This window comes from Canis aureus, chromosome 20, assembly GCF_053574225.1.
Source record: "Canis aureus isolate CA01 chromosome 20, VMU_Caureus_v.1.0, whole genome shotgun sequence".
NCBI classification, from domain to species: Eukaryota; Metazoa; Chordata; class Mammalia; order Carnivora; family Canidae; genus Canis; species Canis aureus.
In genome coordinates, this window is record NC_135630.1 from 34,263,759 (window position 1) to 34,278,094 (window position 14,336).

Below are 14,336 nucleotides of genomic sequence, written 5' to 3' on the forward strand. Positions count from 1 at the left end.
CTGAGTCCCTAGAGGAATGTCGCTCTGCCTGTTTCAAGGTAGTAAGGAAATTTAATAATTTGTCTTTTACCTTTGTTTCTCACATTAGTTTTCTCATTTAAATCCTATAAAAAAGCTGTAAAGCAGGCAATATTTATTCCCATGATGAAGGAAAAGAAGAAAGAAAAATAGAGTCTTGCAGAAATCAAGCAATGCTAACAAGGCCACAGTCACAAGCTGTTAGAATGGAGATTCACGAGTGGCTTTAATGATAGAATGAAATCTGTCTGTAGTATGAAGATGTGTGTACATGTATATATAAAAATATATACTTTGGAGAATGCAATGCTTTTAGTACTTTTCAAATCATGCCACCTTCCTATGTCTAGATTTATGATGTGACCTCCCAGCTACCATCCCGAAAGGTGACTTTTAAAACTATAATTGATAAGTGAAAATTTAAAACCGTAAAGAGGCCTAGAGATCTTATTAGTTAAATTATTCTTCATTTTATACAGAAGCACTCAAACCCCCAGGGTGCTGCTGAATTACACAAGACCCACAGCAAGCTAGTGGCTGAGCCAAGACTTTCATGGAATGGGCTGTAGTCCAAGCTCAGTGTTTATCCTGTTTTTAATACACTGCCCCATAGATGGCAAAGCATTAACTCACCTACACACACACACACACACACACACACACACACACACACACACGAGTGAAGGGAAGCTATTTTTCACCCCAGATTACATTTCCTTTTATTGAATCTCCACTGATTCTTCTGGAACGCCCAGGTATTCACAATATTAGCATCCTCACTGAGGGGAAAAAGAAAAGATGATTAAGAACAGAAAGGGGAAAGAAATCCAGGATAACTCCCACTCATATCTGCTGCTTTGATACCGACAGCATCCCTTCCACGCTCCCTGCCTACTCCCCTGCGCTCCTCCTGAAGAAAACCATTCTCTGCCTGCCTATTGCGGTGGATCCCCTGAGATCCCTGCAGGGGCCCCAGTCGTGGTCTGGGGGTGGGGGACGACCTCACCGAAAGGAGGCCTCCCCCTCCCCGCTCCTTGTCTTCTGTCTGCCAGCTCCGGCACTTGGGGGATCACAGAAATTAGAAGTATCTGCCGTGGGCCCCAGGCCTGTTCCCCTCTGCCCCTTGCTTTGCTCTGCGTTAGGCATTTGCTTGCGCTTATGCTCTGGCTCTGGCCGAGGCACAAGCTGGTGCTCTGGGCGCTGGGCCGCACCCGAACTGTAGCCCCGGCCTAGCAGAATGCTGAGCCCTAGGCAAGAAAGTCCTGATACAGCTGCTGGTTAACTCTGCTGGGACTGGGGACTCAGCCCTCCCCAGGCAGGACACACTAGATTGCCTCACAGCTGCTTTGGGTCCCTCTCAGTGCTGCACGGTCTCCTACCCCAGGACCAAGGGCCCACTGTGCAGCACATATGGAAGGGACCTCAACCTGAGGCTTCCTTCGCCCCGGGAGCACAGGCATCCTTGACGAAGTTACTTCTCTGCTTTGGAGCTCATTTTCTTTCCCCCTGAAATGCATATTTGGTCCAGGGAAATAATTTTAGATATGAGACCCATCCCCCAAGAAAAATTTCTAAGAAAGCCCTGCACTCGGCACTAACGCAAAGTATTCTGGAAAACAGGCTGGGTGGAAGACACGAAAAATTGCAAGAGCTCTGAAATGCCCTTAGAATCATGTCAGAAGTGAGGAACTGGTTCAGAGACTGAGATATTCTCTCTTCCCTCATTTTATGTTATACTTAACCTAACATTTGGAAAACAATTTCATATATAAATCTTGACTATGGAAACTTCTGATCAAAAAGTAAGGCATTCTCTGACCACCAATGTAACATTTGCAACCATATTCCCATATCCACTTAACTCTGACACATTTTTATAGTATTTATTATTATCTGACATTATATTGTGAATTTATTTGCTTATGTGTTTATTGTATGTTGCCCTCATCAGCCATACTCTCCATGGAGATCAGGATGCTGTTTGTTTTGTTCAGTTGCTGTTTCTTGAACTTTAAATAATGCCTGTCACGTAAAAAAAAAAAAAAAAATGTATTGAATATATGTCTAGATTTCATGGAATTTGATTGGAATTCTCCTTTGCCCCATAGCTTGTTTATACGTATAGCCAACTTAAAGTCTGAGCAGTGAGATGAGGATGTCCTTGCCTCTCTAAAAAGTTCATTTTCTTTGAGGGAAAAATATGAGACTTTTAATTTCCAAAGAGTACCAATTCTATACATTTTATTGCCCTAAAAAATAATCATCCTCTTCATAAAAAGGTTAAAAACACAAGAGTGATCTCAGTGTACAATCTGGTAGAAGAGTTGACAAAGGCAAAGCAGCAGCAACTCCCTGGCAGGCTGCCCAGTGGCCAAGGGTGGGCATGACCAGGGAGCATGAAGCATCCAAGGCTAAACTGAACCCAGGGAAAATGGAGCTCTGTAATCAGCAACAAAAAGCAGGCAGCCGCAGGCTTAAGCCTCCTAAGAGCTTTGATTGCATCCAAGTAGAGTAACAATTTGGAAAAGTGTGAATTGCCAGATTATTAACACAATTGTTCAAAAAAGAGCTGGGTGCTCTTCGAAGATGTCTACCCCCTCCCAGGGGTGATGCTGGGCTTTCCTTGTGGAGGGGCATTGTGCCCTAGAAGGAGGCTAGGCTTGCTTGAAAGCTGTTAAATCCCAGCTCAGTTCTACTACTCATTTGTTCTGGATACTTCTGCAAATTAGCTAACCTCATCTGTAAAACAGAACTAGGCATAGCTCCCTGGTAGGGGTTTGGATAATTGGAAATAATCTTAACAAGGCATCCAGAGCGTTATTATTTTCCATCAACTATTACTATTACTATAGTTGATGTCAAATTAGGAGGTATGATTTATATATTAATTTCAAACAACATAAACAGGCATTCCATGTGATCATAATACAACATAAACCAAGGATGAAATGCAAACCTTGTAAAAACTGAATATATATGTCATTGCCCATAATATACAATGTAGGGGAGAAAATATTCTCTCTCTATGCCTTTCCTTCCTTTTCTCTTACCTTTTGCTTCACTTTTCATATTGACAGGAAAAGTCTTTCCCTATTTTTTTCATTATTTGATTGACAAATACTTATAGCAGCCTCAATATATGATCAATGATATTAACACATCCCAAATTTGTATTAAGTGTATTTTAATTATTGAAAATATCTCCCAGTGAGGTTTCCACTTAAAATTTCAAGATGGCAGCTCAATCATAAAGTACCACACAATCCTTTGATCATATTTTTGCTTTCTCTATAGAAGGCAATATGCTTAATGGCTAAAATCATGGGCTGTGGAATTGTTACTTCTAAGCTATGTGAATTTGGACAAGCTAATAATCTTTAAAAATTTGGTCTAACTATAAAATGGTTCCAATAGCCCCTATCTCTTAGAAATGCTATAAAAGTAAAATCAAATAACACATATAAACCATTAATATAAAGCTTGACATATCATAAGCCTTCAACAAATGTTCACTGCTGTATTGTTTTCAGTATTATTTTATTATTCTTTCTTCTTTTTCTGTTATCAAATACTACAAAGTAGGTGTGCCTAAGTGGCACAGTTGCAGTTGATTACAAATCAGACTCTTGGTTTCAGCTCAGGTTGTAACCTCCGGTTGTGGACTTGAGCCCCGTGGCAGGCTCAGCATAGAGTCTGCTTGAGATACCCTCTCCTTCTCCCTCTCCTTCTGCCCCTCCCTCTTGTGCTCTGTCTCTAAAATGAATAGATCTTTTTTTTAGAATACTATAAAGTAGGTGCTGAATAAATGGTCATATCTTTTTTTAAAAACTGGCAGAAAACAAAAATTTTTACTTTTTGACTTAAGGTAAATAATGTGGCCCTTTAGTTCACAACATTTGGGAAAATATTGTTAGTTCTAAACACCATTACATTTCTCAAAGATGATCTTCAAAGAAATAAAGCACAATAGTGTCTACATAATAATAAATGTCTGGGTGTAAAGGATAATGTTAATGATATATATGGATTTTCCCGAACACATTAGCTCATTCTCCTGAAGATAATTATGTACTTTCCTAATGTATAAAGGCTTAGCTTGTGGAGGCTGAGAAAATTAAGGCCATTCCACTTTAAGTTCAGCATTAGCACAAGTCCAGCCATCCCAGGCCCCAGTGAATAAGAGCTGAAATTTACCTTACTTCAGTTACAGGAAAAAAACAGCTTACAGCTTAATGTCCTAGAAAGCCCCATATTAGAATGAGAACAGAGCTCAATGCCAGTGGCAGAAAGTCCCATATTAGAATAAGAACAGAGCTCAATGCCCTTGAAAGCCCCATATCAGAATGTAAACAGAACTTGAGAAATTCCTCCACCCCTTCTGGAGGTCCCCTAGACCAGCCCATAAAACTAAGCTGGAACCCACCTCGGGGTCCAAGTCCCTGCTCCGCTGTGTCGGGTATACTTGGACCCAAGCTCAAGCTTGTAAATAAACCCTCGTGTGTTTGCATCGGTGTTCACTCCTCGGTGGTTTCTTGGATTCGCAATCTTGGGCACAAGAAGCTATTGTAATTTTTTAGATCCCATCACAACGCAATCATGATCCTCAAGAGGTATCTACTCAAAATACAAATTTCCTCCTAAAAAGCCAAAACTATTGATGTAGTTTTTGAATATAATAAGTCAGGTTTGGTGGATTGAGGTCCAGAGCCATCAACCAAAAAATAATTCTTGAGATGTCTTTGGTGCAAAATGGTGGTTTTATTAAACCATTGGGACAGGATCCATGGGCAGAAAGAGCTGCTGCCCTTGGCTTGTGAGGGGTGATTGATTATATACTTGGGAGTTGGGGGAGATAAGGAGAAGGGAAGTTTTCAAAAGAACTTTCAGTTGCTAAAGAGGACCTATAAGATATTGGAGGCCTTGTCATAATCAAGCTAAGGTTATTTTTCACTCTAGCAATGCATTAAGATTGTTGGGAGCTTCTTGGAGGAATGTCACACACATCCCACCCAGGAGTGTGTGTGTGGGGGGGGGGGAGTGGTTTGTGGGATATCGGCTTGTGCTTTGTCCTCAACTTGCCTTCTGCTCCCTCATCATTATGAATGACTTTTATGAATCAAAACATTCATAATTAGTTGAAGATCCAAAGATGTGACACAAAGTTTGGGTTGAGAGTAGATAACCCTCCAGTACCAAGATGTCTCTTGATTGTTCTAGGATCACAAAGGCTGGAGTAAGAAGTGCTCTTACCCAGGAGGTATAGAGCACAGGGGTTACAAACATGTACTGTGGCAGCCAATAGACTGGGCTTTGGGTCCAGTTTAGCCATCTGTGAATTCAGTCTGCACCAGTTACTGAACACCATTAAGCTTCAGTCACCTCAAACATAAAGTGTCGTTAACAATGCCAACTTCGCAGGGGTATTAGGGACATTCAATGGGAAAAAAAAATGGGTATAAAATGCTTGGCACAATAGCAGGGCTAAGACTAGAACCTTGGTGTCTTTCCTGTAAAATGATACTTGTTCAAAAATGATAAGAGAAACGTCAGAAATAGCTGGGTACAGTATTTCCCAGAAAAAAATGCCACCTTTATTGAAAGTTGAAAGATATGTAACAAAAGCTGAATAAAAGATAAATGTTAAATGTTAATACTGAGTATCACAGACATCTAGCACAAATATGGAAAACAGTCCATTTCTCTTTCAAGGTCATGATCCTTCTGGTGGATTTAGTTGTTTTGTTACTGGTGATGAGGTCTTATTTGTTTATTTCCTTTTGTTGTTGTTGTTGTTCTATTCTGTTCTATGAAAGGTTTCTATATCCGAAACAACAAGACTTAAGATTCACTGATTTTGCCTTTGCTTCTTAGGCTCTACTGAAGAACACTTGAAATAAATTACTGTCACAGTACCAGAAAGTATGACCAGAGTTGCAAAAACAAATACCCAGATGCATTGGCAGTGGTGACTCCATGAAGGAGTGTGAAGCCACATATTCCCTGGAAGTCTGCTCTCTGGCTTTTCTCCTCTTTTCTTCTTGGTGTCATCTTACCAGGACTCCAGTATCCAGAGCATCAGCCACAATCTCTGACGCTGAGTTAAAACTCATTCTATTCTGGAGCTTTCCTGGGCAGCCAAACACCATCTCACACGCAGTTCTTTCTGCCTATGGGTCCTTTCCCCACGCTTTCATAAAACTAAGTTGGGGACAAATAGGGTTTGGCAGCTTTAGGTAGGGGGCCACGGAAGCAGACTCACAAAAATCCCCAAAATGTTGCGGTTTAAGGAAACCAGAGATAAGGGAGCAAGCCAGACCACCTTGCCCTAAGGTAACCAACAAAATCATCAGACTAAAATGGAAGAGAGCCATTAAAGATGTTATCACAAGTTCCTACTCAAAGGTGATATGATGGATATGTTAAAAGAATTTAACATATTTGGTGCAAAATGGATCAGGTTCCCTGATTAGGCTCTCAATAAAAACCAAACCTACAAGCCCTCCATAGCAACCCTGTCAGGACCCTTGTCACTTCTGAGAGCTTCTCTGTATCTCTGCTTCATTAGCTTCGTATCGCTTTTGCTCACTCTCTGTTGTCTTTGAGATTCATTCTTTGACTCCATGAGACAAGAACCAAGCTCTCCCATATTAAAACCATTGTGCACCAAAGACGTCTTCGAGAGTTCTTTCTTGGCCATCTCACCCCACCAAACCTCACCTATATTCCAAAACCACATTACTCTGGACCTTTTCTATGCACCCCCACTACCCCCATGAAGGATTTAACATTTCATTTTGTTGACTCTCAGGAAAAGCCTCGAGAATATCTTCTTCATACCACTTACCTCAACGCAAATGCCTCCCAGGTCAGGGAATGTGCTTCCCTTCTACGCACAACTAACAACAAGCAATCCCTCATGCTGGAGGCAAGGGCCACACCCCACCCTGGCACTCCCTTCAGGCCCAAATAAAGCACACAAAATATTCAATAGTTTTGTTTTTGTTTTTCTCAGCATCAGGGATTTTTTTTCACTGAAGAGTATCCCTTGGGTGGGGGGGGTTTCACTGCAAAGGATCTCCTATAGGTTATGGATAGAACAAATCTGGGTAGGCGGGAATGAACCACCAACTACCCTCCCCCCGCCCCCCGCCACCCCGAAGTGCTCCAGAGCAAAACTGAGACTACACTTTCTTCTGCCATCTTCTAAAGATGCTTCCCTGGTTCATTTTTTGACAGAAAAGAAACATTTCCCAAAAAGAAGCAACACTTTGTAGACACTGCTCTCTAAATCCACATTTAGGGGGAAAAAGCAAAATACACACAATAAATTTACCTGACTCAGCAGGGGCACCATCTTGCTAATGAACCCAATTTGCATGACTAATGAAAATACTTAACCTCTCCTTCCAAGCAGTTTTCTCACACATTTGCATAACTAAAATGACTGTAATGCAGCCCTTTTCGGGACCAAGGGAAGAAGTATTCCAAAAACATCTCCTGTGGCCCTCAGGCAACTGCCAAACTACAGAGCTTCAACAAACATCAGAGAGTCTTATTGAATACTCATCCATTTTATCTCAAAACCAATAGTCAGAAAAAATCTTGCTGTCCCATAACCCTTCCTGGTGCTAGATAAAGTGGGAACTCATTCAGCAATGCTATCAAACACTTACTGAGAATTATAATGTCCTGTTTTCTAATCCAGAGAGAGAGAGAAAAATATATACCTGGCATAATTTTGGCCTTGAGGGGTTCACGTCTACAAGAACCAATAAAAGAGAAACACAAAGAGCAGTAATTCACAGTAGAAAACAATTGTCACAGCAGAGATTAAAAAGCAATGATTGTTCAAAGGAAAAAAGAAATTACTTTGTTTGGAAAATCAAAAAAAATCTTCAAGACTAAAGGCATTTGAATTGGGGTTTGAAGTATTGAATAGGTTCACAGACATCTTGATAGAAAAGTGGATGAATGTTCAAGATAGAAAAATCCAACATGATCAAAATTATGAAGCCTAGAAAATATATAAAATGAACAGGATATACTAAATTGGCTTGTCAGTTACTGGATAAAAATTTTTAAAAATGGGCACCTGAGTGGCTCAGGGGTTGAACATCTTCTTTCGGCTCAGGTCATGATCCCAGGGTCCTGGAATCGAGTCCCTCATTGGGCTCCCTGCAAGGAGCCTGCTTCTCTCTCTGCCTGTGTCTCTGCCTCTCGGTGTCTCTCATGAATGAATGAATAAAATCTTTTTTAAAATGTTTTTTTTTTAAATAACAGAAGTAAAAAAATAATAAAAATGTCTTATGTAAGTACCCAAATACCATTCAATAGCTTTATATAAAAATAATTTCATTTTATTTTCACCAATTCCTACTAAGGAAAGGCAAATCTTAATATCCCTACTTTTCTGAGAGGCACTGATAGCAGAGAAATCAGGTAACTTGTCCGAAATCTCAAGTTAGAGGCTTATCCTGACAATTCACTGACCTCACTCATATAGACTATTTAGTAGAATACCTGATAATTAATGAGCAAAAGATTGTAGCAAATACTGATTTTGTTGGTGTAACTGAGCCAACGAGAATTCATGCTCCTGATGCTCAGCAAGCCAACAAAAACGGACAGCAAGCTTTTGCAGGGAAGGAAGATAAGCTACTAATGGTGTGACACCACCCAGGAAAACCGGGAGCCAACACTCAAAAGGTCCTAAACTCCTGGATGGTTTGTAAGTGAGGGTTTTTACTGGCAAATTTGGAGCAGGGGTCTCCTGAGAAGGTAGACACCCTTGACTGGTCATACAAGCATTCTGAGGCTGCTTGGTAAAGTTTCCCAGAGGTCTTTTCCATCTCAAGAGACTTGGTATCTAAAAAATATGTTTAGTCTTTTCAGGTTTCTTTTTTGTTTGTTTGTTTGTTTTTTAAGATTTTATTTGAGAGAGAGAGAACACAAGCAGGAGGATCAGCCGGCAGAATGGGAAGGACAAGACTCCCCACCAAGCCAGAAGCCCAATGTGGGGCTCCATCCCAGGACCCTGGGATCATGACGTGAGCCAGGCAGAAGCTTAACCATCTGAGCCACCCAGGTGCCCTAGTCTTTTAAAGATTTCATTAGGTCTCTAGGGTAGTACTGATGAACTACTTGTCCCACAGATTCCTTTGATGATAAGCAAATGATTCTACCTCTTAAGCCTAGGCCTACATGTCCCTTGGCAGGTTCAGCCATGCCTGGGGATGATATTACTTCTAAAGTTCGCTCTTTTTCATCTGAGTGACAAGACAGATGCTTGAGTGCTGGCTTCATTAGTAGTAGCCAACTTCAAAAATCAGAAATTCAGAATCTTTCTGAAGGCTAAGCTCTTCCCATAAATGTACCCTATTTCTAATTAAATAAATATATATTTGAATCAAATGTTAAATTCTATGAATTAATTGAAATAATTGAAATACTTCATCAATGTATAGCTTCTAAATGACATTGGTCCTGAGGGATTCAATACTTGAAATGAGTATTGAGAGTGTCCCTCTCTTTGATAAAGACTCCAACTCCACCCAGATGGAGACACAGGCAGGGAAATCATACAAGAATGAAGTCAAAACCCAGCAACCCAAAAGGATGTCTTCCTGTAAGGTCTGCGGATGGGTTGCAGTGGACGTGGATTCTGCTGCCACCAGTTCCGGGTCCGCCCATATGCCACGTGTGCTAAATAACTCCTTGCAACCCACTCAGTCAGTTTTACCTGCTGTTTCCAGAGGGATAGCTGGATCACTTCCCTTTTAGCTTTGCTATTCTCAAATCCTGTCACACACTATTGGCTTTGAGTCTGTGATTAGGGAATATGTTTAATGTTAGATGTATGGCAAATAGTGCTTGCAATCAATCACCATTTGGGGAATGATGTTTACCCATTTCTGTTTTGTAGTTGAGGAGATATATATATATATATATATATATATATATATATATAGTGTGTGTGTGTGTGTGTGTGTTTGTATATATATATAGAGAGAGAGAGAGAGAGGAGAGAGAGAGAGAGAGACACTGATCAAATAAAGAGTAGGATTCTAGTCCTAAGTGAGTTCTTCCAGGCTTGAATTCTCAACGACCTGCAAAAGTATGCAAATTGCTCCTCAGTTTTCCCTGAACAAGGATTAAATTAGTAGGTATTGTAAATAACACCTCACAGAGCAAAACCAGGCTGAACAAATAGCTACATTTGGAAATAGAGACAAGAGATGATGAAATGAAATGCAGCATGAAAAAATGCTCAGAAATACAGCTGAGAAGGACATAAAACAGCGCATCAGCAATGTTTATAATGCATTAAGGGAAATGAAAGGAAATCATGAGACCATTTGTGTATATTGGCCTGAAGAATGGAGATGGGCGAGTTCCTCTAGACAGGCTCCTACATTTAGTATCATGCAGTGCAAAAAGCACAGGACCAGGATTAAAGAGACAGGGATGCTGGTTTACAACCTGTCCCAGACTACTCATTAGTGATAGTAGTTCTCTCCTGGCTCAGTTTCTTCATCCAGAGAATGGAAAACCACACCCATCTCCAGGTTTTTATGGGAATGTTACCCACATAAGGATAACATTTGTCATTTGTAAACTGTGTTGCCAATTTCAATCATCACCTTATTAGATACAGAAAGATACTTGAAGCAATGTTATTATTGTACAACATAATAATCATGTTTCATATAAAGATTAAAACTCAATGAGGTTATGGTCACAAAGTAAATATAACAAGCGCAGTTTAATGATTCTGGTGAATGCCAGGCTTCATGTTTCTTTGTGCTGTATTTAAACTTCACAACGATTCTACAAGATTGATGAACTTATTTCTATTTATAAATGAAACTCAGCTTGAAGGAGTGGAGTAATCTTCCCCAAATCAAACAGCTCTTAGAAGTAAAGATGTGAGTTAAAACCAGGTACTCCTATTCCAGGGCTTATAAAAAGGATGAACCAGTATATCTAATCCAGTAATATCATAGTAATTAAGTGTCTTACTACCTGAAGTAAGAAACTATACCAGTCTAAAAGGGCTGCGTGTACAGGGAATAGGGAAAGACACAGGTCAGAGAAGGTTTTGAGGTGCACATCTATAATGTTGCACGAAGGAAATCTCACTAAGTGTAAATCCCAGACCCTAAACTTGGGAACACCACACAGCCTTACAGAACAACTTGAAGACAAAAGCCTGACAGCAAGTTAAAACCAAAGTCCTCAGAACACTAGAGATCAAAATAGGGGAAACCAAGTTTGGTCATCACAGACAAAGACCACACGCAAGCCATAAATTTCAAGGGAAAATATCCCGTCAGAAATCACTATGATGAAGGGTGCCTGAGTGGCTCAGTTGGTTAAGCATGTGCCTTCAGCTCAGGTCAAGATCCTGGGGTCCTGGAATAGAGCCCTGCATGGGCTCTGCTCTCTGTTCAGTTGGGAGCCTGCTTCTCCCTCTTCCTCTTCCTCTGCCCTTCCCCCTGCACATACTCACTGTCTCACAGTCTCTCTCAAATAAATAAATAAAACCTCTAAAAAAATCACTATGATGAAATAATTACCATAAAAATGCTAAAGTATCTAGTGGAGAGTGTGGACACCAATATATGAAGAAATGGAAAATTTCAGCAGAGAGATGGAAACAATAAAAATAGAACAGATGAAAGTATTAGAAGTGAAAAATATAATAAATGAATTAATGTATTGAGCTTAACAGCCAACTATACAGAGGAGAGGAAAATATCAACGAACTTGAAAACACATCTATGGAAACTATCAAAATTGAAACACGAAGATAAGAGTGAAATATACACAACATCAGAGATCTGAGATATAACATCAAATACCTAACACATGTGCAATTAGAGTTTCAGAGGGAGAGGAAGGAGAGAGCAAGACCAAGAAACATTTGAATGGATAAAACCAAGAACATTCTGACCCAGACAGGAGCAAAATAGTGGCAGCTCTAACCTCTCATCTCCCATGGCAACATTGAAGAACATGCAGAAATTACTAGAACTCTGGAAAACAGTCAAAAGTTTATAGGAGACAAACTAACATCAAAGCAAAAAAAAAAAAGGCACTTCAAAGTGATAGGCATGTCTTGTGACAATTTGATTTGCCCTTAGCCTCACTACTGCCCCACCCCTGGTGCAGCACTGGCCTTGGTCTTAAAGCAGTGGTAGCTTGAATTCACCCTGTGGCCCCTTTTCTGTGGTTCTAGATAGAGAAAGATAATTTGCAAATATTATGTAACTTCTAACCTTCCTGGGACTACTTGAAAGATGATGTGAGGGGCTCATCTCTGTTTCACCTAAGTCAGACTCAGACTAGAAAAGCAGTGAGTATTGGAACACACACACACACACACACACACACACAAACCAAACCAAACCAAGTAAAAAAAACCCAGCAAGCCAAACTAGCAATTCTTAGATTTCTATGGCTAAAGATTATGATCAGGCTACACAATAGGCTGCATGAGATCCAAAGCAAAAGCCAGGTAGACTTTCTTTGGTAAATTAAGGCATTCAGAAGTAGCCGTGTGTGGTGGGGAATTTAGAAAGCCACATGTATGCCCAGGGCAAGATGCATGATCAGTAAAAGCCTGATAAGTTTAAGCTTTCACCTTGGACTAATGCCTAGTCAGTACAAATGTAGCTAAGTGCTGAGCCACTGGGAGAGGTGGGTTCTCTCTCTTTGGTTTTCTGCTTATTTTCTTCATCTTTCCTTGTTTTATAAATCAGTGAAATAAAAAATTGTTGGAATTTTTTTTTTGAAGATCTGAAAACTGGAAAATCTTACAAATGAAAGAGAGAAGACACACATAACTAAAATCAGCAATAAAAGGAGGGACATTACTACTAACCTTACAGAAATAAAAAGTATAAAATAATACTAGGAACAGCTGTATACCAACAAGTTTTATGTCTTGGATGAAATGGACATATTCCTCTAAACACACAAAGTAACTGCTGACTAAAAATGAAGTAGAAAATCTCAACACACCTATGATAAGAGTGAATCATTAATAAAAACACCTCCAAAATAAAAAAGCCTATGAGCAGATGCCTCCGCTATCAAATCCTACCAAACATTTAAAGAATAGTTAGCAAAAATTATTATTTATGAAAAAAAGTATTTATTTATTTAGAGACTGGTGGGGAGGGAGCAAAGGGAAAGGGAGACAGAAGGCAGGCACCATGCCCAGTGCATAGGACTGATGTGGGGCTCCATCTTACAACCCTGAGATCATGACGTGAGCTGAAATCAAGAGTTGAACACCTAACCAACTGAACTACCTGGGCTCTCCGGAAAAAAAAAATTTGATAAATTCTCTAATTCATAAAAAAAATGGATGAGAAAATGTTTCCTTATTCATTCTATGAGGCAAGTATTACCCTTATACCAAAGCCAAACAATGACACTACATGAATATAAATATGCTCATAAAAATAACGTGAGAGATTTTTACCTCCAGAAGACCTGAATTACAGTAAATGTTAAAAGAAATCTTCACATCAGAGGGAAATGGTACATATACCTGCAAGGCAGAATAAATAAAATCAATAAAGAAAATATTTGTGTAAACATAAAATAAATATTTTTAATGATTTTAGTGACAGAAAGAGAGAAAAAGATTTTAAAGACCGATGACCATAAAAACAAAAATAATAACAATATATTATGGAATGTGTAATATTTGTAGAAGTAAAATATAAATAACTGTTGCACAAAGGGCTGGCAGTGGGATAAATGGAATTAATCAGTTGTAAGATTTTCACAATATATATGAAGTAGTGTGATTTCGAAGCAGTATTATATGAAAGCAGACTGTGATAATTTAAAGATGTGTACCTTAATCTCTAGAGCAACTAGAAAAACAAAACATAAAAAGCCAAATATAAAAAATCAGTATAAGTTATAAAATTGAATATTAGAAAGAACCAACACAAAATAATCTGAGAAAGAGGGAACAGAATAACATGGAGAAACTTTATAAATAAACATAAAACAAATGACAAGATATTAGACTTAAACCCAATATTACTATAATTATAAAAAATGCAAACGGACCAGGACACCGGGCTGGCTCAGTCAGGAGGACATGCCACTCTCCATCTCAGAGCCATGGGTTTGAAGCCCATGTAGGATGTAGACATTACTAAAAAAAAGTAGTAACAATAATAAGTGAACTTTAAAAAGAAATGCAAATGAACTAAAGTTCCTCTGATGACCAAGATAAAAATAACAGGAACTGATTTCCCTTCCAATGAAAAAAGCTCACAAAAGTTGGACAAAAA

The 14,336-nt window shown here is 39.4% G+C and overlaps 1 protein-coding gene across 7 annotated transcripts in view; it reads right to left on the reverse strand.

Annotated features, from left to right (window-relative positions):
- Positions 1-14,336, reverse strand: part of LOC144291661 (uncharacterized) — a 183,451-nt gene that overhangs the window by 20,871 nt on the left and 148,244 nt on the right. For 4 of the 7 annotated variants that reach the window (XR_013359038.1, XR_013359036.1, XR_013359041.1 and 1 more), the window contains one exon: positions 13,508-13,576. The exons of 1 other annotated variant lie outside the window; for it this stretch is intronic. Coding sequence is in view for 1 of the 6 variants with exons in the window: in XM_077861337.1 (XP_077717463.1) it covers positions 13,508-13,576 (69 nt within the window). In the remaining 5 variants the exon portion in view is untranslated. Of the gene's footprint in view, positions 1-729; positions 798-13,507; positions 13,577-14,336 lie in introns of all 7 variants that reach the window. 2 more of the 7 variants (XR_013359040.1, XR_013359039.1) reach the window with 1 other exon arrangement.